We start from the raw sequence: 25,976 nt of genomic DNA on the forward strand, positions 1-25,976 counted from the left end.
TAGGTGTATTGTTGTAACCAATGGGCCAGGTGCTAATGTGTGCTGTCTGAGAGTGGGGGAGGGCTAGGGGGGCAGTCATAGCACGACTTTAATGGTTGTCACTAAAGTCAACTGAAACCAGACCTGGAGACTCAGGTGACACGTTATCCAGTGTGTGTGTGTAATTTGTCCGTCTATATCAGGCAACTCTGATTGTTACAAGAACCACTGTTTTACCCTTACCCATTGAGGGCCAGACCAAACATTTACTCCATTATATATATATATATATTTTTTTTTAACAATAAAACTTAAAATAATAAAACTATTGGGTGGTTTTATTGACGACAGCAATTTGATTAACTCATCCAGCACTTCAAAAGACCGGTCACTCAATAGCGCCCACACATGCTCGTTGACCCCCTCTTTATCTGAGAAGTCATTGTTTATCATACCATCCACGGTTAGGGTTTCATGAAATAAAATGCACGCATATCCAGAACCTTGCCCAACAAACAGGATCAAGTCTAAATAAAAAGCAACATGAGCTGAGGTTAATTTACAAGATGCCATTTTATTTGCCGTTGCTTTGCTTTTGTGTGCTTTCTCATAGTCTACAGTGTATCAGCCACTGTTTTGCATACTGCGATTGATGGCCCATTCATTCAAATCATATATAAAGGGGAAATCAACCCAAATGTATTTTTTTGTCAAGAATATGTTGCCAGCAGGCCCACTAGTTGAAACTTTGGATCTAAGAAAACTGCATCCATGCGTGAATGACAGCAATATCAGAAGTATCAAAATGTTCCCTAAGATGTGAGGTGGCTTGGGCCCCCCCTTGGCCACCACGTTGCTCTGCCCCTGGTCATAAGGATTATTTACAGTATTTACTTATTTACATATTCATTTATTACATTGTGCTGCCAACAAAACACATTTTGCATTTATGTGACATTGGACAAAGATTAAAATGTTACTTAATACATGTACAGTCGACCACCGCCTACTCAGAATTCAGATTTATTTCCCAGTTATTCAAATATTTTCAAATATTTGTTGTTGTTATTGTTTTGTCCCATCCCGTCAGTTACACGAAGACAGAAGACAAATGTGAGCTTAGGCTCCTCTTACTCACAAAGACTCAGGAAAAAGTTATCAAATATGTACAGTACATGTAATGGTTGAATGACCAAGTGCTTGAGCGAAGAGTATTCAGTAGTCTGTGTATGTGTGCGTGTGTGCGTCACATCTCAGAGACAGCAGGCCACACTTACCGTATTCTAATTTTAGCTGCGATCATTATCAGCGAGTTCTCAAGAGGCCCGCCGGTGTTTGATAAAGTTGTCATTGGCTTACAAATGTGTCACCTTTAGGTCAAACGCAGATATAGTATGAGCAAACCATTTAACGCTCCACCCACCTCAATTGCGACACGAGTGATTATAGGCGCTAGAGAAAATTGATGGATATTTAAGACTCCGTTTATGCCGCTTCTTTCACATTAAAAAAAAAAAAAAAAAAAGCTTTTGGAAGCAAAATCCGTCTCATGGACAGTCTAGTCTATAGCTCTGAGATAGCATTTCATACGCAGTGGGCGGCCATGTGTTTTGAGTGGTATATCTGTCACGTGTGAGGTGACTAACAGCTTGTTTGTCCTCCGGTGGTGGAGTGAGAGGCCAGTCCAGGTAGAATAGAGCAGCTGTTTACTGCAACTCACAGGCAACGGAGGTGTCGTCAGAATTAATGACTGCCAAGCAACGTGAAACACACGCACGCACGCAGACACGCAAAGCTTAATGACTACAAACCATTATCTTTGTAATGGCAGAATATTAGTGACAGCTCTTGTATTTACAGGGGAAATCAACCCAAACACATATTTTTTTTTTCAAGAATATGTTCCCATCAGGCCCACTAGTTGAGACACGGCATTCTGATTAATATTGCGTTTGTGTAATATGAGTTAGGCAGCAATAGCCACCCGTTTTTAGCCATCACGGCTCAGTTTCAGAAAACAGGTCAGCTTGGTCGTTACCTGAGCCCTGAGCCGTTGTGATGTCATTTTCAGTCGACGGAAGTGACAAAATGGCCGCCCCCGGAGATGGCTAAAAACGACTGGATTAACTCTTATTCCACAAATGCAATATTTATCAGAATTTTAAAGTGTCTAGAAAACTCTCTGCCATTCTGTCAAAATACACTGGTTCAAATCACTCAGTTGTTTATTTTAAATGAAGCAATGGGCACGAAATGTTTCTTTTATTGGTACACCTAACGGTAGTATCACTGTTAGCTCCCGTAGTCTTACCTTTTGGCTTTGATATGAGGTTCTTCTTAGTAGTTTGTCTTGACAGTGGCGAATCTAGGAGCCTAGATGCCCAAACATGCATGGAGACACTTAATGCAGGGCAGTCATTTTGTAAATTCTAAATTCCACCAAATAAACATGGCCAAAGAATAGGGTTCGTCAATCTAGTATGCACTGTAGCAGACTGTCAACATCCTTTTGAAATGTGCTTTAGTCAGCCATCCTGCATCCGACAAAAAATGCTTTTCTATATTTTAGCCTCCTGTTTAGCTCTCCTTCCTCCTCCCTTCATACATTCCTTCACTGGTCAGGGGTCGGACCAGGCTGATGTCCTGATTTTGGCACATAAGTGGGGAGTTTCATCAAAGAGCCAGTATTACTATCATATGTCCGTCAAGTTGAATAATTGGGGCATCCGGTCTTTTCTCTCTGTTCATTTTAAAGTGATCAAAGGAAGAATTGAGCATGTCGCGGTTGGTATTATTAGACAAGATCCATCCTGCATTCCACAATGAGGCTCCAAGTCCGAAACTTAAATCAATTCAGAGATCCTCTTTCACTGGAATGAATGAATGGACTGTTGTGTTGAGAATAATAGCGGTGTGTAAAAATCGAGGATCTACTCCAATCATACGAGGCCAAAATTGATGTTCCAATGCAGATTTGAACTCCTGATCTCCTGAATGTGAGGCAGATGTGCTAACCGCTACGCATCATGCTGCCAAATAAACGTGTATACAGTATGCTATCTAATGGACTGACTCTTTGACTTCGAATTATGCAGATATTCTTGTTTGGACTAGTGTTTTTTTATGTCCTTAAATTGTCTTCCATTTAATGGTATTCTTATGAATGCAACAATTTAGACTATATGTCAATAAATGCCTAAATCAAAAATGACAAACTGTATATGAGCATTGTTCATGTGAAGTCAGGGGTCACAAATGTATCTTTTCTACTTCATCCCAAATGTGTTTGATAAAGTTGAATTCAAGGCTCTTGAGATGTTCTGCTCCAAACTCACCATGTGGATTTTTCAGTGTGCACCAGCCCACAGTCACTGTGGAAGAGAAAAAAGAATTCCCCAAACCGTTCCCACACAATTTCCCGCAATGTCTTAACAAGGTAAATAATGAAAAGTTGGTCATACTTGTGCGAAGTGCTGCTTTTCTTCTGTCACAGCGCATAGCCGCAGACATCGTCGGCTAAATATTCCAGTAGGTTTCCACCTTTAAAATGCTGATGCACTCAAAATTCCAAAGCGCTCTCAGCATCTCTGTCGCTCCTCGCGATTGAGTTTGTCATGCAGCGAGACACATTGGCTGAAGTGCTGGCTGCAAACGCAGAGGAATTCAATTCGGACTGCTGTGAGACGAACGCAGTCACACAAATCAAACACGATACTGCAGCACTGCAACTGCACCTACATTTCTCGCCATTAGCAGTTAAGGTGTAAAATCAGATCAGATGTCATTTATGTGCTTACAAGTGATGTTTTGGACATATAGGGGGTCATTGAGTGGACGAGCAGGAGCCAAGGGCCGCGACTGACATATGGCACAATGTCGAATAAATGTCAATCTAATTCTGATAGGATCAAATATCAGTTTAGGAGACAGCTCCACTCCCTCACACCTCTCACTGAATGAGTTAGAGTCTATGTGAACAACCTGATGACCTTTAGTGCCTTATGACAGCAAACTGGAATGTCCACTCATGTTTTTAAATAACAAGACATTGGTATGGCCCATTAAAATACCATTCTAACATATTGTCATGACACAAATTGACTGAGTTAATCATCTGCGAATGAAATCCAAAGCTCACAAATGACATTGAGTCATTGCTGCTCTTGTGTAGTTGGCCGTGTACTTTTAGACTGTTGCTGACTGTCAAAACAAATCAAGAAGAATGCATTTTCATCATCCGCGGATAAGGCTAATACTAAAAACAATACGACAAAGCAGTGTGTTTCGCTTTAATGGGAAAAACAAATAATCTCCTGTACCTGTGGCTAGAAAGCAAAGTGCCGAGCGTTTGTTGCTGTCAGTGAATAGAGTGATCAACCATTCCAAAAACCTCTTATTGTAGCCACACTCTCTTCTTCATTGTCACGTGTTGCGCCCAACTTTGTGGTAATCTGCTTCTCCCTTGACAATCGCACCATGCTTTTGTAGTTTTTATATATATATATGTAAATATATATGTATATATGTGTGTGTGTGTGTATGTATATATATGTATGTATATATATATGTGTATATATTTGTATATATGTATATGTATGTATATATGTATGTATGTATATGTATGTATATGTATGTATATGTATGTATATGTATATGTATATATATATGTATATGTATATATATATGTATATGTGTATATGTACCTGTATATATATATGTATATGTGTATATGTACCTGTATATATATATGTATATGTGTATATGTACCTGTATATATATATGTATATGTGTATATGTACCTGTATATATATATGTATATGTGTATATGTACCTGTATATATATATGTATATGTGTATATGTACCTGTATATATATATGTATATGTGTATATGTACCTGTATATATATATGTATATGTGTATATGTACCTATATGTATATGTGTATATGTACCTGTATATATATATGTGTATATGTACCTGTATATATATATGTGTATATGTACCTGTATATATATGTGTATATGTACCTGTATATATATATGTGTATATGTACCTGTATATATATATGTGTATATGTACCTGTATATATATATGTGTATATGTACCTGTATATGTATATGTGTATATGTACCTGTATATGTATATGTGTATATGTACCTGTATATATATATGTATATGTATATGTGTATATGTACCTGTATATATATATGTATGTGTATATGTGTATATGTACCTGTATATATATATATGTATGTGTATATGTGTATATGTACCTGTATATATGTATATGTATGCATATGTATATATATATATATATATGTATATGTATATATATATATGTATATATATATATATATGTATATGTGTATATGTACCTGTATATATATATGTATATGTGTATATGTACCTGTATATATATATGTATATGTGTATATGTACCTGTATACATATATGTATATGTGTATATGTACCTGTATATATATATGTATATGTGTATATGTACCTGTATATATATATGTATATGTACCTGTGTATATATATATGTATATGTGTATATATACCTGTGTATATATATATGTATATGTATATGTGTATATGTACCTGTGTATATATATATGTATGTGTATATATGTATATATATGTATATGTATGAATGTTAGGCGTTCAATCATTAGGTGTGCAACAATTGAACTGGCAGCTGAAACTATTTCACGATGGTGTACTTCAGTGTTCAGTCACTTTCAACTGCGTTGCTCGTAGTGCGACGGGTTTAACAAAATGGTCACGATTATTTTTCTGAACTGGCCTTTGTTACTTGACAGAATTCATGGGGCCCCACAAACCGTTAAAACATGTAATGTTATAAATTATGACAGGTCCAATGGCAAACGCAGTGAATGCACACTCCTAAAACAACACCAGAATGATTATGAAACATGGACATACTCTATATCGCAGCTGAGTTCTATATTCATTATGAATTTAGAAAGAAAGAAAGCTGTGCCACCAGGTGGGATTTCCCCACCTTCCCCAATTTCTTAGTCAACTAGGATGGCTGTACTGTAAGTAGAGCTCCTTGTTTGAATCAACACTAAATACTATGAAATATGTGTTCTTCTTTGGCCACCACTTCAAAGGTCTGTCGATCAGGTCGCTTCGTGTGATGCTGCAGAGATGGAAACAAATGCTCAATAAAGTATAACCTCCTTAGCCATGTTTTCCAACTACAAAACTGTAGGGAGAGGCTGGGAGCAAAACGACCCAATTAGTCGTCCATGTTGCTTTAACTCTGGTTTATTTTTATTTCATTTGCATGACACACGAGCACCTTCTGTCAACATGCCACGGAGGGGTTAGGCAAGGGGACAGCGGCAAGGGCAGACAAAGTGGAGCAGTGAGCACGTTTCAGCAGGGGGATACTCTTACATGCAAACGGTTCTATCTAGGCCCCCCCCTTCGGTACGCCACCTCCCACCATATCCCCTCCCTCCCTCCCTCCCTCCCTCCCTCCCTCCCTCGCTCCCTCACTCAGAGGGCTGCACTCTTCTCTCAAAAGCTGCTCTTTCTCTCCTCCGCAATAAAACTTTCACAAGACGGCTCAGCATCACATCTGGCCGAGGAGTGCAGGAAGTCATATTCTCCTCTCTGATCTATTTATGGCTCATCAGCGTTTATACATTCGTGCATTCTGCTCCATGTGTGGGGCCTTTTGAACTGATGTAACAGCTCATTCTAGCTCGAAAGCCACACCAACGACCACGAGACACAAGCGAGGCTGCTACATTTTTCAGGATGCTCACTTGACATCGTTTTCGACCGACTTGGAATTCTGAGCACTTCATGTCCACAGAAGGTCGTTTGAGGTCAATTGTTTTAGTCCTGCGCAGTAACAGCCTGCTTTAATGGTGTATGTTTATTTATTGAAATATGCTCAATTCAAAAATAAGAAATCTGTATATGTTATAAACATTTACGTTAACACTACTCGACACCTAATCGATTATGACATTAATGGATGAATATTTTGACAATGGAGATGTATTTAATGGTGTCTAAATCCTCTGAATTGCAGATAGTACTCATTTGATGTCAAAACATATTTTCCTCATTAAATGTGGCTGATAAATGCTCCAAATGCAACAAAAGCAAGTACAATATTTTTATACATAGTTATATACGCTTTTGTCATTGCAGGCGTCAAGCAATTAATCCAACAGTTATTTCAAATGGTGCCAGTCTTGCATTTGTTTCTGGCTCCCCTTCATATAATTTTCCTGCAGCGCTGCTTTTGTTCGCCACTATCCGTGTGCACCTCCAGGATAAAAGCGCACATCACATTCCTCTTTCCCATTAGGCCGAGGTCCTCAGTTCTTGCTTTGAAGATTTAATCAGGCAAATTTCCTTGATTAATTCTCTCCATGTCCTTTCACGGTACATAATCACAGAGTTTGATATGAACCCTGGTTGGATGCACACTTTTGATTGAGCACATTCCCCCAGGTACCTTCATTAGCCTGATTATGCACATCCAAACAAACTCCATCCACCAGTTTGCACATAATTAGGTTAATTCTATTCCACCATCTTCTCCTCCTCTGCTGGCATGTGCAGAACTGCGGATCTCAACAAATGTGCACTAACATGTATGACCCAATATACGGAGACTACAGCGGATCAATCCGAATATGATACCCCCGCACCCCCTCTTTAATAGCATCACAGCAATGAAGAAACGTGACCGTTTTGTTATCAGAGAGGCCAGCCAAGTCGTCACATTGTTTAATACTGACATCTAGTGGCCAAATGCTCCAATTTCATCCAGTTAATTTCGTATCAGTAATGTCACCAGTTGAACACTTGGCGGTGCTGCAAACCCGTAGTTATTTCACGAATCTGCTTTGTGGCCATAACGAAAGGACAGTGAATGTGTCACTCAATCTTTATTGAGCACACCTGGAAAATCTCACGACACACCACCAAAGAAAAAAACTCATAACACTTAAAAACGTGATCTCGAGTCTATATCCTCACACATTTGGGTGTGTGTTTGTGATTCGACTGAAAATGACATCACAGTTTTCGTCACCTGCTTTCTTAAGATGAGCCATGATTGGTTGTTACCTGAGCGCTGAGCAACTATGATCTCATTTCTTTTAGGCTGGGGAAAAAGCTTCAAAGACATTCTCAAAAAACTCACAATTAAATTGTAGGCTATTGACGAGAACAGAATACAAAATGACACTTGCTTTTAAGTGCACTGGTCAGCGCCGTTTCCAGCAAAGGTGCACGCCATGATTATTTTGTCCACCAGCTAAATCTAGTTTATAGTCAAAAATTATCATTTCGTGTCCATGTTCCATGCGATCACAGGTAAAAAAAAAAAAAAAAATCCATGTAATGTCTGGGGCTCTGTAGATGTTTGTGGATCTATTCTCTTGATGTTTTGTTTTGTTTCTCAATAAAACACACAATTGAGGAAGCCTGATGTTGCAATAATGCCTGGTATAATACGAGGTTGAGTGACGCACTCGTTTTGTTGTGTAGCAGAGGATACAAAAATAATAGTGTTTAGGCTTGATTGACACTGTCAGATAGGTTCATTATTGTGGTCGTAGTTTGCAGTGGTGTACGGGGGCACCGCATCATATTTTGTCCCTCGCAAAGCTTTTGAGGTCTTACACCAGATTTCATTCGGTTCATATATGAAAAGAGTTTAAAAAAAAAGTTTCAAACAAGTCCAGAGCAAAGAGAAGTGAGGCTGTGATGTTCACCAATGAAGTGTAAAGCGAGTGTATCTTGGAGAGTTGAAAGCTACTTCATCCAGTGTTGCTCAAACTAAAAGAGCTAAAAGAGCAGCAGCTTCCTTTGAAACCTCTTCCACATCAGAGTGCAGTTTCAGGGGTCAAGGGGTCAAATGCGGTCAGGTCAACAGCAATCCTTCGATTGATGCTTAAACTGCAAACATTCCTGTGGGCTTTGGACTTCTTTCCATATTCATAAACAGAAATACCTTTCATGTTCCACTGTCACATGTGTTTCTCACAGAGATTCGATCGTTTTGTTATTCATCGTGCACCACACACTTAGTGTGCCTGGTCAGTATAGTGCAAATACACTGCAAATACACACGCGGGCTTATGCTAATCCCTGGGAAAACAAGGCGATAGGTTTCTCCCTAGCATGGGATGTTCGTCAGGATTATCATCGGCAATGTAACCGCCAACACTCATATTTAGATCACAGCATATTTAGCCGGTGTGCTTTGCAAGCGTCTCAGTCACAACTGTTGACATACTCATATTCGGCCATATTGGGGATTTGGAGAGGCAAAGTGTGATGGTGCCACTGTTGACCGTGATGCTTTTAAGACCGTTCCCACCAATGAGCTCTGACCCGCAATGACCTTGTCACCCCTGGCCAAGTGACCTCTCAGTGGGTGGCCTCCACATTGACCAGCATGAAGCATGAATCACTTCAACTGGATGCTCTCAGATAGATGGACAGATAGATGGATAGATGGATAGATGGATAGATAGATAGATAGATAGATAGATAGATTTCCTTATCAGGCTATCTATCTATCTACTTCCTGGTTCATGGAGGATGAAGAGCAGGTGGGAGGTGACATCGTGAGGGTGGATGGTTCAGTTGATGCCATAAGGCCTTTTTGCACCAAAATGACCATATGACCTTAAAGCGTAATTCACGTCAATTTTTTTCTTTGTCATAATATGTTCTATGTGCCCCCATTAGTCTAAACACGGTATTCTGATTAATATTGCATTTTGTGGAATAAGCGTTAAGAAGACGAATCCACCTGTCTCCAGCCATCCAAGGAGGCTAACATTCGACATAGCAACGCCAGCTAATGTGGACTCAAATTGTCGTCGAAGTGCCCACAGGCTCAGCTCGTGAACATTGTTGCGCAACTGTTTTCTGGGTGCCATGCCATTGCCAGGCTTTAAACAAGATGTTCTCGGAGGGAAGTGGCCAGGAGCTTAACGGTATCTCCAGCAGGGCACAACAGTGATACAGAGAGAGACAGGAAAAGTCCCAGAAAGGAATAGGAGTATAAATACTATAAAAACATAGGCCACAGTGGAATGAAGTGTTTAAACAAAAACAAAACAAAAAAAAATAACACACACACACACATTCCTGTATCTGCATTCTGACTGGGTCTTCATCACCCCTCAACAGATTTTTGTGGGATTTTGTTTTGTATTTCTTGTGTATTCCTGCCACCTGTGGATCGTGTACTACTATCTAATGTTTAAAAGGGATCATTATAAAAAGGTACAGAATTTTGCACAGTATTTTAGCTAATGTAGATGATGGATGGATGGATGGATGGATGGATGGATAGATGGATAGATAGATGGATAGATAGATAGATAGATAGATAGATAGCAATGTGCGTGTCAAATTGCAGTGGAGGATTATTCCATCCTGGTGTTTGTGAAAAGGGATGTGGAAACTTAAGCCATAATCACACATTTCTATCTTTCAATCCTACGTTGTACGTCAGCGCTTTCATTAAAAGATGGCGGCAGGATTAGTGCGGATAAAGCACAAAATCTGTTGAAAAAGAAAAACAAGTGAAATAAAGTCGGGCATCAACAAGAAAGCTCGGTACTGTTGGACACGATATACATTCAGTTGATCATTCAGCTTTTAATGTCAACATCCAAAAGAAACAAATACAAGTCCAAAAGCAACATCTTCATTGTAGTCACATCCATCTTAAAACCATTTCTAACCTGAGAGTAACTTTTTTTCTTGCGAACAAGTCATTCTTTTTTTTTTTTCTCCTTATATTTTTCCATTTTGCCCTTCTCCCCCCCCCCCAAAGCTCTACAACACAGTGCTAGAAAAAGGAATATTTACAGGCCTTCAAAATTAGGCAACACACAGCAAGGACAACTATGCACAAAAGAAAAAATGGCAAGGAATGACACCACAAATACGACACCAATCATAAAAACACATATACAGCAGATCAAATATTGTATGTATTAAATTAGGCAATAAATAAAAATACATTACATTTATGTAGAATATTTGTTGCTAACAAACAAAAACAAAAAGAGCTCAAATAGAAGTGCTTGTATGAATCGGACATTAAAGATGATCCATGATGAGAATTCCCACTGGGATGCATTTGGTAATCAGTTTGGAAGGACAACTTACAGTATGTGTCAAGTATCTTCTAACGTATTCACCACACACCTGATCAAATAGTTTGAGTTTACACTTTGCAGGAAGTCTCCGCTAGTCCCTGTAGACGGGGGTTATCTGTCGGGGGGTCATGTGAGGCGCATGATAGGAGTCATATGACGCCTGCACGCCATAGCCGCTCTGAGGCGGGTACAGGCCTTGGTCCACGGGGGACGGGGAGTAGTGCGACGGGGCTAAGTAGTGCGGTGACGGTTCCTGTTTGCTGACCAGGTTGCTGCTGATGCTCAGGGGTGGAGTCGGAGGGCCCTCGTAGGGGGGCGTCCCCACCCCGCCCGCGTTGTATTCGTTTGGCGAGTGGCTCTCGTACGCCCCGCCTTTGACGGCCCTCAGGTGGAGCAGGTGAGCGGAGTCGAAGCTGCCGTAGGGCGGACTCGGCAGGCCCGGCGAGGCGTAGCTCGCCGGGCCGCCGAGAGGCACGGGGGGCGGCCGCACTCTGTCGTCGGGCCTCCCGCCCGCGCCGGGCGTCGGGCCCAGCTGCAGACACCCGGCGACCAGATTGGTGGTGGGTTGCGAGAGGCCCTTGCACAGGGTCTCCATGAAAGCCCGACTCTCCATGGAAAGACCCCCCTCCAAGGCAGCGGAGAGAGCGCAGATGTAGTTGCGGGCTAGTCGCAGGGTCTCGATTTTGGACAGTTTTTGGGTTTTGGAGTGACAGGGCATGATGCTGCGCAGGTTCTCCAGCGCGTCGTTGAGGCCGTGCATGCGCGAGCGCTCCCTGGCGTTGGCCTTGACGCGGCGGGCGCGGAAGCGCTCCTGCCTGGCCTTGGTCACCCGCTTCCTCTTGGGGCCGCATTGCTTGGATTCGTTTTCACCCCCCCGGCCTCCCTCTCCTTCCTCGTCGTCTTCCTCGACCTCCTCGCTGCCCTCCTCCCTGAGCTGGTGGCTGCAGCGGTGCGAGGTCAAAGGTGCGTCGCCGTCGGGCGAGCTCATGTCACCCTCCATCCACTGCACGGGGCTGACGTCTTCCTCGCCCTCCCCTTGTCTCGCGTAGGGCTTAATCATCATGGTCTCTGCAAACGACACGATCATGAATGTGAGCTGTAATGCAACACTTCCTTTGCTTCATTACACAAAATATTGAGATGGAATGTATCGAAGATAATATTGCGGAGTTTGCGGCAACATTGTGAGAAAGGTATGAATGTAACAGAACAGGAGTTGTATGTAAAGTTTGGGGTACCTATGAGAAGGGGAAATGCGGATACAGCAAATACAAATATATTTTTTACTCATACCTATAGTGATTATTATCGTCCTTATAAATTTAGTATGCATTCAAGTCTCTCATGGTCCGGTTGCTCGGATCAACATTTGGATCCCGATGTTTTTATTTATTTTTACATTATATGCTACTTTCTACCATTTGCATTTTTAATGGAGGCTGTGACCAGCGTGTTTAATCATTCAAGTAGACGTTACAAGAGAATTTTTCTGCAATGTCCCTTAATTGAGTGAAAGCAGGTTTAGATGTGTACAACCCTAACAATTTACACAACTTTGATGGATCATAACAATCTAAAACAATGACTTTGATAACAAAACAACTTTAAATTAATGCAAATACTTTAACTGGGTTTTGGTAAGTATTGTACTTTTTCCAATACTGTATAGCTTTCAGCACTGGACAGTTCTCCTTCTCCTGCAGTTGCTTATTGGCTCCAACTTTTTTTTTTTTTTTTTACAAGCTTTCAGAAGACAAATTCTTGAGGGTCCTTTTCATCCACCCATCTATGCAATCCTATTCCTTGTCTCTCTGCCTCCCTTGGTTGTAATCCCAGTCAACGTCTGAACTGGTAAAGCCCCGGGAGGATAAAGTCCCTGACAGGTTGAGACTCCAATCTGGGCCATCGTAGGATTTTCTCCGCGGATGAAGCGGCGACCACGGGATTAAAATGGAACCCTGGCGACCCCAGATCAGACGCAGAGAACTCTGGATGAATTGAAACGCATTTCCAATTGCACAAATATTATGTCCCGCTTTCGTTCCTTCCATTTGTTTAATAGCACTTGAGGCCTCTCTTTTATTTGGATATGTTGGCATGTCACAAATTGCGTTTATTTTCCAACGAGCCTCTTAGCTGTGTTATTGACTTTTTAGAGGTTACTCAAAAGTCGTCAGTAAATCACTAAATTCATTCAAAATAAAGACAAATAAGGCAACAAGAAGAAAAAAAAACACTCATGAGAGACGTACCTGTCCTCTGTCACACTTTGACTCGTCTGTCCATCAATCAGAGATGCGCGGCTGTGTGCCTCTGCAGAGCTGCAGCGCAGTCTCACTGAGGGTCACCCTGCAGGGGCTCCGGCTTTAACCTCCACTGACAAGCTCCTCCTCCCGCCGGCCAAGTTGCGCGTGGCCGGCCCGTGGCTTGAGGCCCACACGGCGCCCCCGTGCGTGTCTGCGTGTGTGTGTGTGTGTGTGTGTGTGTGCGCGCTGTGGGGGGAGACCCTTTGTTGCAGTGAGCCAGCACGTTTGGGGAGACGCGCTCAGCGGCCTGAGCTTAACTGTATGTGACAGCTTGAAGTTGCATGTGAGCAGGTGTTTGCTGCATGCCCTCTCGCAGCCTGCCGTCCCTCAGCGGCGGCCCGCTAAACTGTTGCGCAAGTTCATCTCACCCAAGAGGCAACTCCGACCACATGAGGTGTGCGATTCGGTCGTTTAGAGTCGTCCGATGTATGGGAAAAGCACCAAAAGCCCCGATGTACGCGGGAGCAGGACACTAAATAACTTTTAATGGCGATTTTTTTTTCTAAACAAAATCCTGACCCAAAGCATGACAGATGGAAACAGAAACAATATTTGGTGGCAATATTAAATTAGTCTTGAGTATATTGTTTACGGTATATAGAGCTAAACTTGCCTGTAAGCATAATAACATTTTTTTTTTTTTTTTAATGTAGAGGCTGAGGGTGCAAGTGCACATTCTTTCAGCTGCAGAGAGTGATGTTAAAGGGAGTGCGTTTATTAGATTGGTCATAGTGTGTTTTTATAGTTCATTTTCACTGTATTTATTCACAGCATTTTTCCCACAAAAGGGTATGCGTAATATATTTATCTAGTTATTATTTTTGTAATTGTTCTGGTAAATTGTATTATCATTAAATGTATAGTATTTGTGATGGGGTCAGAATGAAGCATCATGTTTATTTGGTAATTACCGGTATATCATCTTAAAGATACAGCCACCCAGTGGTGCCTTTCTTTTCATAAGGAAAACATTTGGCATTTATTGGAGATTACATTTTTATATGCGCAAGTGGGCATCTCTTGAAATTCATTGAACTGTGGTGTCAATTAGGGTAGAGGACACAAAGACAGAATATGTTTTTATTAGGCTCTAAATAAATGCAATCATTTAGTTGTTAGTTTCTATTATCAAGGCTTGTGTCAATTATGTCCATTCTAAATATCAACCGTTGACTATGAATTGCCTCATATATTAAAGATTCTAAAAAATGAAGACGTATCATTTGATGATTAAAATCGCTAATTTTATTTGAAAAATCTATCTTGTCAGTTCACACGTGTTGGTATTATTGTTGCAAATTATTGAACAATCTATAAGGTTGAAAATGGCTTACAGTGTTTGATGATGCAATGTCAACGCTTGAACAAACAGGCCGCTTTTGGGGTCTCCTGAAAAGTCATGATGAAGGAGTCTGCGATATGTTTTTAAAGCACTCAAAGAAGTTCCTCACCAAAGTAGCGCTTGTGCAAGTAACCAGTCGGAAGGATCATGCGTCACACACGAATGATGCATAAAACAACAAACTGAATATGAGGAGTTTCAAAATATAAAATGCATGCTGGCATTAAACCATCACATGACAATTTGGGCTTGGTTGAGTAAGAGGTCAGAATCTGGACGAGATGAGGATTGAGTCTTCCCCCCCTTGGTATTTACCCTGACAAAAAGTGCAAAGTGGATAAAGTGCAAACCCAGAGTGTGAGTTTCTCAGTCCCTGTTCATCCCCCGGCCTCTCCTATTCCACACCTGCAGCCTGAATTGGGAATTGCAATGTTGGGCCTACTGCCTCCCTGGAGAGACGCGAGCTAGCTGAGACCTTGTGTCCTCCTCACCGTGTTCACTACGATGACCCACTACATAAATTTGGTTGGCGTTTTATTGCATGCTGCACTTTTGGGGGTTCGGGGTGGTGGATGGGATCTGCTCCCTTTTTTTGGCCTACTTATTTTAAACATATGTTCGAAAATGTACTATGTTTGGTCATTCACAGGCCATTTCATTAGGTACACTTGCACAATTTCAAAGTAAAAGATTTTCCTTGACTACGGTAACGCCCCTCGGTTATGACATAAATAGTGGTAAAAATTTTGAGATATGACGCGTTTGTGGAAGCAGTGAACTCAACTCACTTCACAACAAGCAAGTTTGGCGGATGGAATTCTTCCAAAAAAAAGATGCTTCAAGCTATTTGTTGCCACTCCCAAATGAAGTTTACTGCGGAAACCAACCGTAAAAGTAAGAGAAGTACACATGATGTATTTAATAAAACCTCATTCCTTTGCCTTGAGAAAGTCAGTTTATCTTAATGCTAGCAAACAATGTAAAACACTATAGATGGGCTAACTAATAGCCTTTTAAGTGGTGTTTAAATACAAACGATGGCACAACGCATGTAGACAGACAAATTTAACCTCTATCTCACAGCGCCACCATATTAATTGACCTTTTTTCCCCCCAGTTGCTTGTCGTAGTACAGGTGTATTGCATCGTACTTTACTTATCTACTTGAACGGATCATTTTTGTCAATAGATGGATGATGGCAGTGTTTTGGGTGTGTATGTCATCACATAACGACGTCCTCTAAGCGTTCATGTTTTCCTGTACATCTGATATTCAGATGTTCATCCATTCTCAGCTGGTGTCTCAGCATGAACACGTTGCACAGAAAACATTATCATGTCTTTCCAAGACACGTCTTTGAGCTGTACAGTTTGTCTAAAGTTTTTTTTTTTTTTTTTTTCCAAATGAACCCATCCAACTTCACTTCAGTAGACACAGGCAGGCACAAACCCCAACTCCCTCTGAATCCCTTGTGCTTCAATGTGTGTGACTGTGGGGGAAAAAGGCTTCTGTCCATCTGTTGTACTCAAAGTCCAACGAGCGTCATCACCTCCACAGCGTGAGGAGTGCAAACATGTACGGTGAATGTGCACGTGTGTTCATTTGTGAGGTCGCCAGGGGCTTCAGCTGATTGCATGTGACGCCATAAACTTCCTGCACTAAAAAAAAAAAAAAAAAAAAATGTCCAGTAACCCAAATCCATCAGTCTGCACCTTTTCTTTGTGTCCAATATGTATTTGATATTGAACTCAACAAGAGTTATTCTTTTGCTTTGGCTTTGTGATACATATTTTAAACGCCACAGCATAAAGTTACTCATAATTGCAAAGAGGAAAAGAGATATACAGTAGAAAAGGAATTTATCACAATGTGGGATGGTCGCCCACTTTGCAAGGGCCAGTATCCTGAATATAACGGAAATGAGGGGAGCAGCTTTGTTTTGACTGGGACTCAAGTTGGATGTGTTCACTCCCACAATGGCGCAAAGGCCCATTTCTAACTGCAGCCATCTAGGAAAATACCAAATGAAAGAAAACTACACCCATGCGCACAGATAGACTTCCCTTTACGCCGGACTGGAGGTTGGGTACGGAAATAGGGCCCATTGTGTATTTAAATGACCACGTAGCTTCCGCTTCGCCTGAGATGTCAGTTTAGCTTAATGCTAACAAACAATGCAAAACTCCATAGATGGGCTAACGAATAGCATCTGTGTTGCTGTGTTTTAACCCTTTTAAACAACTATTTAATCACAACACATGATGACAGACAACATAGGAATAGTCAGGAATATATTCTTTATCCTCTGCGAAGAACAAATAATATTACCGCAACTTACTGAAGACCATCTCCGTTTATTCGCATGTCTATTGTACTGCCCCCAGGTGGCCAAGGCTCACACACCCGAAGGAACATTTTATGGAGTACAATATTAACAAATGCTATATCTCTTATTAAAAACACTTTTTTTTTCAGAGGCTAGCTGTAAAGATGATTTGAGGTGCGGTGTGTTTTGAGTTGCAGAATTAATTAAATGTGTATGTCAAGGCCGCAATATTTGAACTCTTTCACTGCTATACACAACTATCCACTTTGCAGCACACTTTTGTGTTAAAGTGTTCAAATGTTACTTCAAATTGCTTGTAATGTTAATCACGGTGTTATGATGGCTCAAGTTTGGCCTCTGGAACAAATGATTTCTGTTTCCATTTTTTTCTACTGTCAGTGCAGTGCGTAATCTATACAAGTAAAGTAACCGATTTGGAGTCCAGGCTGGGCTACAATACCGACAGTGTGCGATTCAACCGTTTAACACGTCCAACTCAGCCGAGAGTGTGACTCTCCATATGTGTGCGTTGGCTTCAAAAATTATAATATGCTAATAGCGGCGACAATATGGAGAGTATACAAAAAAAAGAGAATGCAGAGAATGAACGTTGCTCCGAGTTTCATGGTCCCCCATCAACTTTTGAATTGACCCACATCCATGCCACACTTGAACCTCCCTCCAGCCCAGCACCGACCCGGGGGAAGACTGGGGTGATGTTGACCATGTGTCCCCCTACTAACCATCTCATTGATGGACCCCACGACTGGATAAAATAGTCCCCTCGACCCCACCCCCTCGCCTCACTAAACCCCCTTAACCCTCCTCCAAAGCCGCTGTTGGCCCCCCGTTGAGCGTGCTCATTGGCTGACCGCCTTCAGGCGTCCCTTTTTCACGAGCCTATTGTCTGGGCCCGTAAGCAGCTTTGTTTCTGCATGTGCAGCTGGGCTAGCCCGCGCTGCCATTAGCCGCAACACGCTACACACAGAGCGGGATAATATAATTACAAAACAAAAGTCAGGTGGCTCACGAGATCTGCCAGGAGAAGCCAATTTGGGGGAGATGCAAGGACACGCTGGCGGGTGGCCAGCTATAATTCGATTATGAAGTTGTGTGAATGACAAAAGAAACAATTGAATCTTTTTTCTTTTATTTGCCCCACTGTGATTTAATTGAATTCCATTTGGGGCTGCAAAAATGGCAGCGTGAAAAGAAAGAAGATTTACTCTTCCAATTTAGTGGCGCACCCGCTCAGCAAATTCGATATTCCGCCACAAAATTGCGGGGGAAATTGTCGGCCTCCAACGCGCCGACTGCATGTGAGGCCCGGAGCAGATGAATGGCCGAGGCTCGGAGTTTTGCCGCAAACGGACGCCTCTTGTGCTCTTATTGTGCATGAATGCGCACAGACGAGTGGACAATGGGATCAGTGGCAGATCCATCTCCTGTAATGCTTTCTTTAAACACGGCTGCAAGTGTGACCCCCTGTTCTGTCGGCAGACCAGAATTTATCCTGTTAGTCACCCTAGATGAGTGAAAAAGACTAAAATCAACCCCCATCCCAGCTGGACACACACACACACACACACACACCCATAAACGCTGCAGCTTTATAGACAGCTGATATGAGCAGGTTTAGCTGGTGACTACTGTTTGGAGCAGGTCAAGCATAACAGCATCGGTTAATGTCTTTTTGTCTCCGCGGTCCGTACCGCAAAAACTGTTTTTTGGGGCTTTCGCACAAGACAATAAGCAATTGTGTCAAATGGACACATGCTCGTTCTACTCAAGGGTTGGTGTCAGTATTGTACCCGCTCGGGGTGTGTAAATGGCCATTTTGTGGCCCATTAGGCGCAGTTGAATCCAGCCCCTGCCAGAGCGCCACATTCTCATGCTCTGTGTGTCTCCTCAGAAATGTTTTAGCACAGTTTGATGTGCCGTTGACTTTTTATTTATGCCCTTAATGACACAAATGTTGAGAAACTGTTGCGTGAACGAATCAACCACGATTCATTGGGAACAATTTACAGATGGCAAAAAGCAAAGTACATCAGGTGTTATTGGATGAGTTTGGTGGGGAAGAAGTATAATCCCATCAAATATGTTTGAGATGAACTAGAACAGAGATTGGGAGGCAACATCAGAGACCTCTGACCTCATAAATGTTCTTCTGGATGAAGGGGCAAAAATTCCCACAGACGCAACAACAACTTGAAGGAAGACTTAAAGTGGAAAATCAACCCAAACATATTTTTTTCCAGAATATATTGCCAGCAGGACCACTAGTTGAAACGCGGCATTCAGATTAATGTTGCGCTTGTGGATTAGGAGTTAAGCAGCAAAATCCACCCGTTTTTAGCCATCTCAGGGGGCGGCCATTTTGTCATTTCTTTTGACTGAGAATGACATCACAACAACTCAGGGCTCAGGTAACGACCAATCATGGCTCCGCTTCAGAAAACAGGTCAGCCATGATTGGTCGTTGCCTGAGCCCTGAGTAGTTGTGATGTCATTTTCAGTTCGACAGAAGTGACAAAATGGCCGCCTCCAGAGATGGCTAAAAACAAGTGTATTAACTCTTATTGCACAAAAGCAATTTTTATCAGAATGCCTTGTTTCAACTAGTGGGCTTGCATAGAACATATTCTTGAAAAAAATGTTTGGGTTGACTTCCCTTTTAAATCCGCAAAGGGGGACGGACTTCATATTTTCTTGATAAGATAAGAATGCCTTTATTGATCCCACAGTGGGGAAATTTTTATTGTTACAGCAGCAAAGATATAGGTCACACAGGGACGGCGGCATAATGTGGCCATTAATGTATAACATTGACGGCATGTCCATGTAATAAGCAGGTGTCCCACTACTTTTGTCAATATAGTTTAGCCACTTCCAGGATCACATCACTTGTGAATTGCTTTATTGAAACATTTTTGAGTCAAATCCTTCAACTTTCACAAGACAGCGTTTCCTCAATATTCCTTATCAGTTAATATGATGTATACAACGTGTTGTCCGTGCGGCAGTGTCTCAACATAGAGTACTGTAGACTCCTGCATGGCTCGTTCAGGTCCTGGGTGTTGCGGGATAAGCAGTGCCAATATATTTCTTCCCATCGCCATAGTGGGAGTTATCCCACGTGTATGTTTGGATCATCAGCTCCTTTCCGCCAAGACTCAAACGACATCTGACAAAGGGAAACAAAAATATCGTGAATCAAATCCAGCAAGTCGGGGCTGACCAGGCAGGACGACGGCGCTCACAGTTTTCCGGGCCTGGTGATGTAACACAGGCTGAAAATGGCCAAGTCAAATTCGGGGCTGCAGCCAATGACTGCAGAGCCCACCTGCTTGAAGTAGCCGTCCCACTCGAACTGCATTCCCAGCACGTCCGGGAAGGTTGTCCACTGCGAGTAGGAAGACGAGACAGATGCTGAAGGAAGCGCAATATGCAGGATAGAGCATGAAAAACGACGTAAGGGTTTGTGTTTACGGGCCCGTTGAAGCTGTGGCTGTAGTAATTCAGGAGCCCTTTTTTCTCAAGAAGGTAAAACTGGATCCAGTTGTGGAAGCCTGACACCTTCCCTCCCTTGATCTCACCTGGAACACAACAAAATGTCCATTCTTTATATTCTTACATGTGAGACTTCTTAGACGTAGACTTCTTAAATGCATTTTTTGTTTGCTTTGTAACAGCATTTTTTTTTTCTTTAAATATATTGAAGTGGTCATCATATCTTAACCTACATTGGATTAGTTTCACCATATTGAATAAACAAAAAGTGTCGCGAATCAAAGCGTTTCCTTCATCCTTCAATTTTTCTGTGTGCAGCCCTTAGTGTAAATGCGTTGCTATTACTTTGGTTCAAACCTGCAAAAATGTGCTCAAAACCACTGGAATCCAACTTCCTGTTGTTTCGAGAGTACAGGCCGAACCACATCATCTTCAAGTCGTATATAAACTCTTCCTCTGACTTGTAGATGCCTTCAAGGGCAGAGCAGAACACATATTTGATGAAACAAAACAGGTGTGTGTGTGCGTGCGTGTGCGTAGTCACCTACCCTTGGTGTACAAGAAGGCAAAGAGTTCTCGACCCAGCTCGGTGTTGGACATGGTCTCCCTGAGGAAGACATCCTGCTCAGCCGTCTCCTGGGAGCTAACGTCCTCCGTGTGTCCGGTCATTCTGTTGTAGTTGTCCAACAGAGCCAGGAGAGCCGCATAAGTGGGCCTGGAGAACAAACCCTGCTCATCCAGAAAGCGGAAAAAGCTGAGAAAAACAAAAAAAGAAAAGAAAGAAGTGACCTGATGTGAAACTGGCGAGGAATACGTTTGAAAGCGGCATAAAGCGATGAGGCGTTGCCTCACGGGCGATAGGAGAGGTCTTCCTGGGAGCCGCTCTGAGATCCTGAGATCAAAACCTGGGGGTCAATCTCCAACTGTGAGGCCGAAGCCCGGTTTGAGTCCAGAGCGTAAAGCGCTTCAGAGACAGACTTGATCTCAGCATCGGTGATCACGGAATTGCCACCTGCGCATGAACAGCATCATTATAACGTGACAGACGTCACTCTAGAACTGCATACAGACATACATTGAAGCTCATGTTTTCTGTAGAACTACTACACTGACACCTGCTGGTTGCATATAATAATTGATTCCTGATCAGTTTTCTTGGACGCTTGCGATGATTGTTATTATTTTGTGGCCCATCCCTCTGTACCGTTTATTTTAAATGTATTTATTTCTGTATAACTTTACAGCCAAAAAGAAGAAGGAAGGTTGAACATTCATTTTGTACTTTCAACAATTACAAATGTACTTTCTTTGACTTTATTAAGCAATACTTAGTGACCATTTTTTAAACTTGCATTCAACAATATTAAAAAAAATCAAAATAAAATAAAAGCGGTGTTGGGCATGTCAGTCCATCAGTCATCATTCCATCATTACTTCAAGACAGCCCAGTCTGGCGGCAACAGTGACAGCCAATTGGCATCGAGAACGTACCAACTATGGCACACGCATACAGACGGAAAAAACAAACAAACAAAAAAAAAAACCACAACAGACACGGCAAAAAAGGACAAAAAAAAAGAAGGAGATTAAAAAAATAAAAACGTTAATTCGAAATTAAACCGAATTTATTCAAAACTACTGTAGTGATTACATACCATCCAGTCTAGATAAACAACTACAGTATTGACACCAATGGGCTTTAGTGAAACTAACATTAACCGAACATGCATATTCTTGGAATGCCAAGCGGAAGCTGGAGTATTCTGAGAAATCCCACACAAGCATGTGGCGACCATATAAACACCATGAGAAGGACATAGCCAAGATTTGAACTTAGGACCTCTGGAGTGTGAGGCTGAAGTGCTAACCACTGAAAAGTGACACATGAGTGTGCCGCGAGAGATCATCAGGTTAATTAATTCACTACATATCTTTGTTCACTTATATATTCCGGCAACATACATATTGACAGGCTGAACAATGAAATGATCCTCCACTAGATGGCATAATACCTGCATCCTCCTGCTGACAACCGACTAATAAAATTGTGTTCTAACTAAAAAGGCCCAGATTTCACACTGAGATGGTCATACACTTAGGTTATACACTGTATACTTTTTTTTGTGAGATTTTTTTTGGGGGGGGGGTTGTTTTGTGTTGTGGTATTTTTCTAATGTAAAATAACTGCCTTTGCAGAAACACTTGGCTATAGGAAACCCTACTTTCCTACAGCCAGTGTAATTAAATGTATTCAATTGAAAGCAATGAAGTGTCATATGTCAGTTTTTGTTGATTATGGCGGCGTCATGTGGACAAAAGTGGTAGTGTTTTGACCACGTCAACCACATTTCCCATGCGCGCTAGTGCCTGGTGTCGTGAAATCCTGAGCTCTCGTTGGCCTGCAAGTTGGACTGACTTACATTTCTATTTCCAGTGGCTGTGTGGAAAAATGAATAGCGATGAGGTAATGAATCTAATTTTGTTCAAACAATACTTTTTTTTTTGTTTGTTTTGGGGCTTCTGCCATGACACCAGTAATAGTGCGTAGACGTTCGAATCGACTTCCGTCCTTATAGCGAAAGGAGGAAGTGAATATGCCGTAAAGCAATTCAGGACATTTGTATTTATTTGTGTGCTAGGGTTGCTCCCATCCTCCTCAAAGTTGCTTAGTGCCAGTAAAAACGATCCAGAAAAAAGTCCCATTCAACTACTAAGTCAATGCCTCATCAAAAGAGTTGTAAACATTTTTTATTAAGGTCGAATTCTTGCCCAGTACTGCTTTAATTCAAGTCAATTCAGAGTACTCAATGTACTTATTTTTTGCTTTAACTGTTTAATTTCTACCTTTTGTCCATTATACTGTGACTTAAGGGTCACGGTCTATTGTGGAAAGTTGAACAGTTGTTCTTCATGAGACAATAGAGCAACACACTTGAGTGAGCTTGTTTTCTTCTCTGGCTTACCGTTGCATACGTCTGCATGGTCGTTGCAGCAGTTGTTGTACTGCGTGCACTTTGAGTTGCAGTGGCACTTATTTTGGGAGTTGTATTTTTCATTGCATCGGCCTTTACATGAAGTGGAGCTAGCTAAAAAAAAAAAAAAAGAGAGAGAGAGAGAAAGGAGAACACATCCAATGGTAATGTATCAGTGGTAATGCATTGTATTATAGGACAGTCTAATTGGTCCGAAAATCTTCACTTAATACAAAAATTTTATTTTTGTTCATCTGTGTATGCCAGCGACATATAGTGACAGAAAACTGTTTTCGTTCCACTGTCATATTTGTATTTAAAAGTAAGCCAAGGCATTTTTTCTCATGTAAAATAATGCACCTTGGCTCGCTAAAGCTTGCATGGGCCAGGGAAGAGCACATTATATGATTAGAATCTGGATAAAACTTCTGATCAATGACTTATTTTTTTTTACAGGTTTAGACAGCAAGTACTTACCTTTACAAAGTTCTTCATAGTCAGAACAGCAGTCTCTATAGCGCTCGCAGGATGGATTACACTGACAGGAGAAATCGCTGTCAGTTCCAAAACCACAGCGACCCTGACATGAGTCAAGGGAGTCTAAAAGGCAACAGAACACATTACTCTTAGTGACCCACTAACAACCTCTGCTACAGTCGTTATACATAAACTTATACTGCAGGGACAATACAGAAGGAAATAGCATCTTACTACTATGTGCCCGACAGAGCAGAGTGACCCAAAGTCCAAAGACAGCAATGAGCTTCATCCTGGCTCAAAGGGAACAAGGTGAGCGGATCCTTGCTGTGGTCTTCCTTTTATAGAGCACAGCCCATGCCACACGTCGCCCAGTCCACATGGCAGGATTCACCTCACAACTTCACAAGAGGTCTAAAATGCCCTTTGTACAGGATTCACTCAGGTATTTGTATTGGTTTAATAATTGTTGACCCCCAGATGTATTTTCTTAATGTGCAAATAAACTTGATATCTTTTCTCTGTGAAACCAAACACCTGCTTTGCACACCAACACTTCTTCAATGTATTAAGAAAGAGATATGGAAGTTTATCAAGCTTTGATCCGTGGTAACTTTTGCCGTTTGCATTTAATTTCCATATATGAAAGTAGACATCGTAATGGATGAATGTCAAATTGTGACAAAATACTTTTATTATAGGGTTGTCCTTGTGTCAGATGTTGTGTTTCACAGGGTTTTTTTTTTCAAGGCAGCTCTGACTGAACAGATTCGAATGAGTTAACATAAGTTGTGTGACACCTGCAGTGATCGTTTTACCGCAAATATTACATTTCACAACATTTAGACATTGAGATTTGCTAACTTCATGTCTGCATATTTACATGTGAGTGTTTTCTAACAATCAAGTTATATTTGACTCCCAATATTCTAGGGTTGCGCAATATACTGATTTAATTGAGACAATATACTGATTTAATTGAGACAGTGAAAGAGTCTGCGCGTGTCTCTTCTCTACACAAGGTCTGGGCTCACACTCCCATCATCTACTTCGTGTGTCTCTTAAAGGTAGATCCATAAGTAATTACACAGGCACACAAGTAATACTCGAGCTATGGAAATAAATGAATGAATTATGACTGATTATAATGTGTTTATTTTATTTTTTTTCAAAGGTATAGCCAATTTATTATTTTTGCGCTACATCTGCAGCCACAAACACTCTCCCAACTTTTCGTTGTCTGCAGAGGGCGACGCCTTTGTAACTCCATTCAGTGAAGGTGTGTGGAAGATGGAGAGAGAGATAGAGATAAATAAGTCACCTAACTTTTCCGAGATATTTCAGGTACAACTTAGGAGCCAGCCTCAAGACAAGCAATTTGGTTAAAGCATCCAGTTCATGGCAGTCACTGTGCAAGTGAATCCTGGGAATATAATAATAAATGCAACTATTTTACCTCCTGACAGTGAATATGACATGAAAGCAAAAATGAGAAATCGGTGTTGGACACAATATTTAAGAACAGTCTTGTTCCCCGGAGCAAGAAGTGAATTAGGCAATACACGAAACTAATTGAGCTCCACCACAGCCAGAATTGCAGGTTGGAGCAGCAGAGCAAGAACACCAGGAACTGGTGCTGGCACTTTAAAATTTGTATTTAAAGTTCCTTATTTGTTTATTTCCTGATGTTTATTTGTAGTGGCATTTCTTTCTTTTTTTTTTTTTTTTGGAAATTATTTTGTTTTATTTACTTGAGTATTTGGTGCCATTGTTAGTGTTTTATAAAGAATTAATTATTATTATTATTTATCTGTTATTTTTGTGAAAGTTGTTGAAACATTAATATTGACAAGTTATTTTGTAAAATAAATCTAAACTGA

The 25,976-nt window shown here is 41.3% G+C and overlaps 2 protein-coding genes and 1 long non-coding RNA gene across 4 annotated transcripts in view; 1 reads left to right on the forward strand and 2 right to left on the reverse strand.

Moving 5' to 3' along the window:
- The window catches only part of LOC147142218 (uncharacterized), a 51,355-nt gene extending 29,859 nt beyond the window's left edge, over positions 1–21,496 (forward strand). Inside the window, exon 3 of one of the 2 annotated variants that reach the window (XR_015088230.1) lies at positions 21,327–21,496. This is a non-coding gene — a long non-coding RNA (uncharacterized LOC147142218). Of the gene's footprint in view, positions 1–12,902; positions 12,954–21,326 lie in introns of those variants that run through there. The other variant, XR_015088231.1, reaches the window with a different exon arrangement.
- LOC147142221 (neurogenic differentiation factor 4-like) lies at positions 10,634–13,573 on the reverse strand. Its single transcript, XM_086041755.1, has 2 exons — positions 13,412–13,573; positions 10,634–12,227 (listed from the first exon to the last, which is right to left on the reverse strand). The coding sequence occupies exon 2, from the start codon at positions 12,220–12,222 to the stop codon at positions 11,251–11,253; it is 972 nt and encodes a 323-aa protein (XP_085897881.1). The 5' UTR covers positions 12,223–12,227; positions 13,412–13,573; the 3' UTR covers positions 10,634–11,250.
- endou (endonuclease, polyU-specific) lies at positions 20,038–24,477 on the reverse strand. Its single transcript, XM_086041754.1, has 9 exons — positions 24,331–24,477; positions 24,097–24,219; positions 23,611–23,733; positions 21,500–21,659; positions 21,196–21,401; positions 21,005–21,118; positions 20,627–20,733; positions 20,398–20,540; positions 20,038–20,321 (listed from the first exon to the last, which is right to left on the reverse strand). Exons 1-9 carry the CDS (start codon positions 24,386–24,388, stop codon positions 20,201–20,203), a joined length of 1,155 nt encoding a protein of 384 aa, XP_085897880.1. The 5' UTR covers positions 24,389–24,477; the 3' UTR covers positions 20,038–20,200.
- Between the last annotated feature and the right edge of the window lie 1,499 nt (positions 24,478–25,976).

The sequence above is a fragment of the Filicampus tigris genome, chromosome 9 (assembly GCF_054856515.1).
Source record: "Filicampus tigris isolate MCC_2025a chromosome 9, RoL_Ftig_1.0, whole genome shotgun sequence".
Classification (NCBI taxonomy): Eukaryota; Metazoa; Chordata; class Actinopteri; order Syngnathiformes; family Syngnathidae; genus Filicampus; species Filicampus tigris.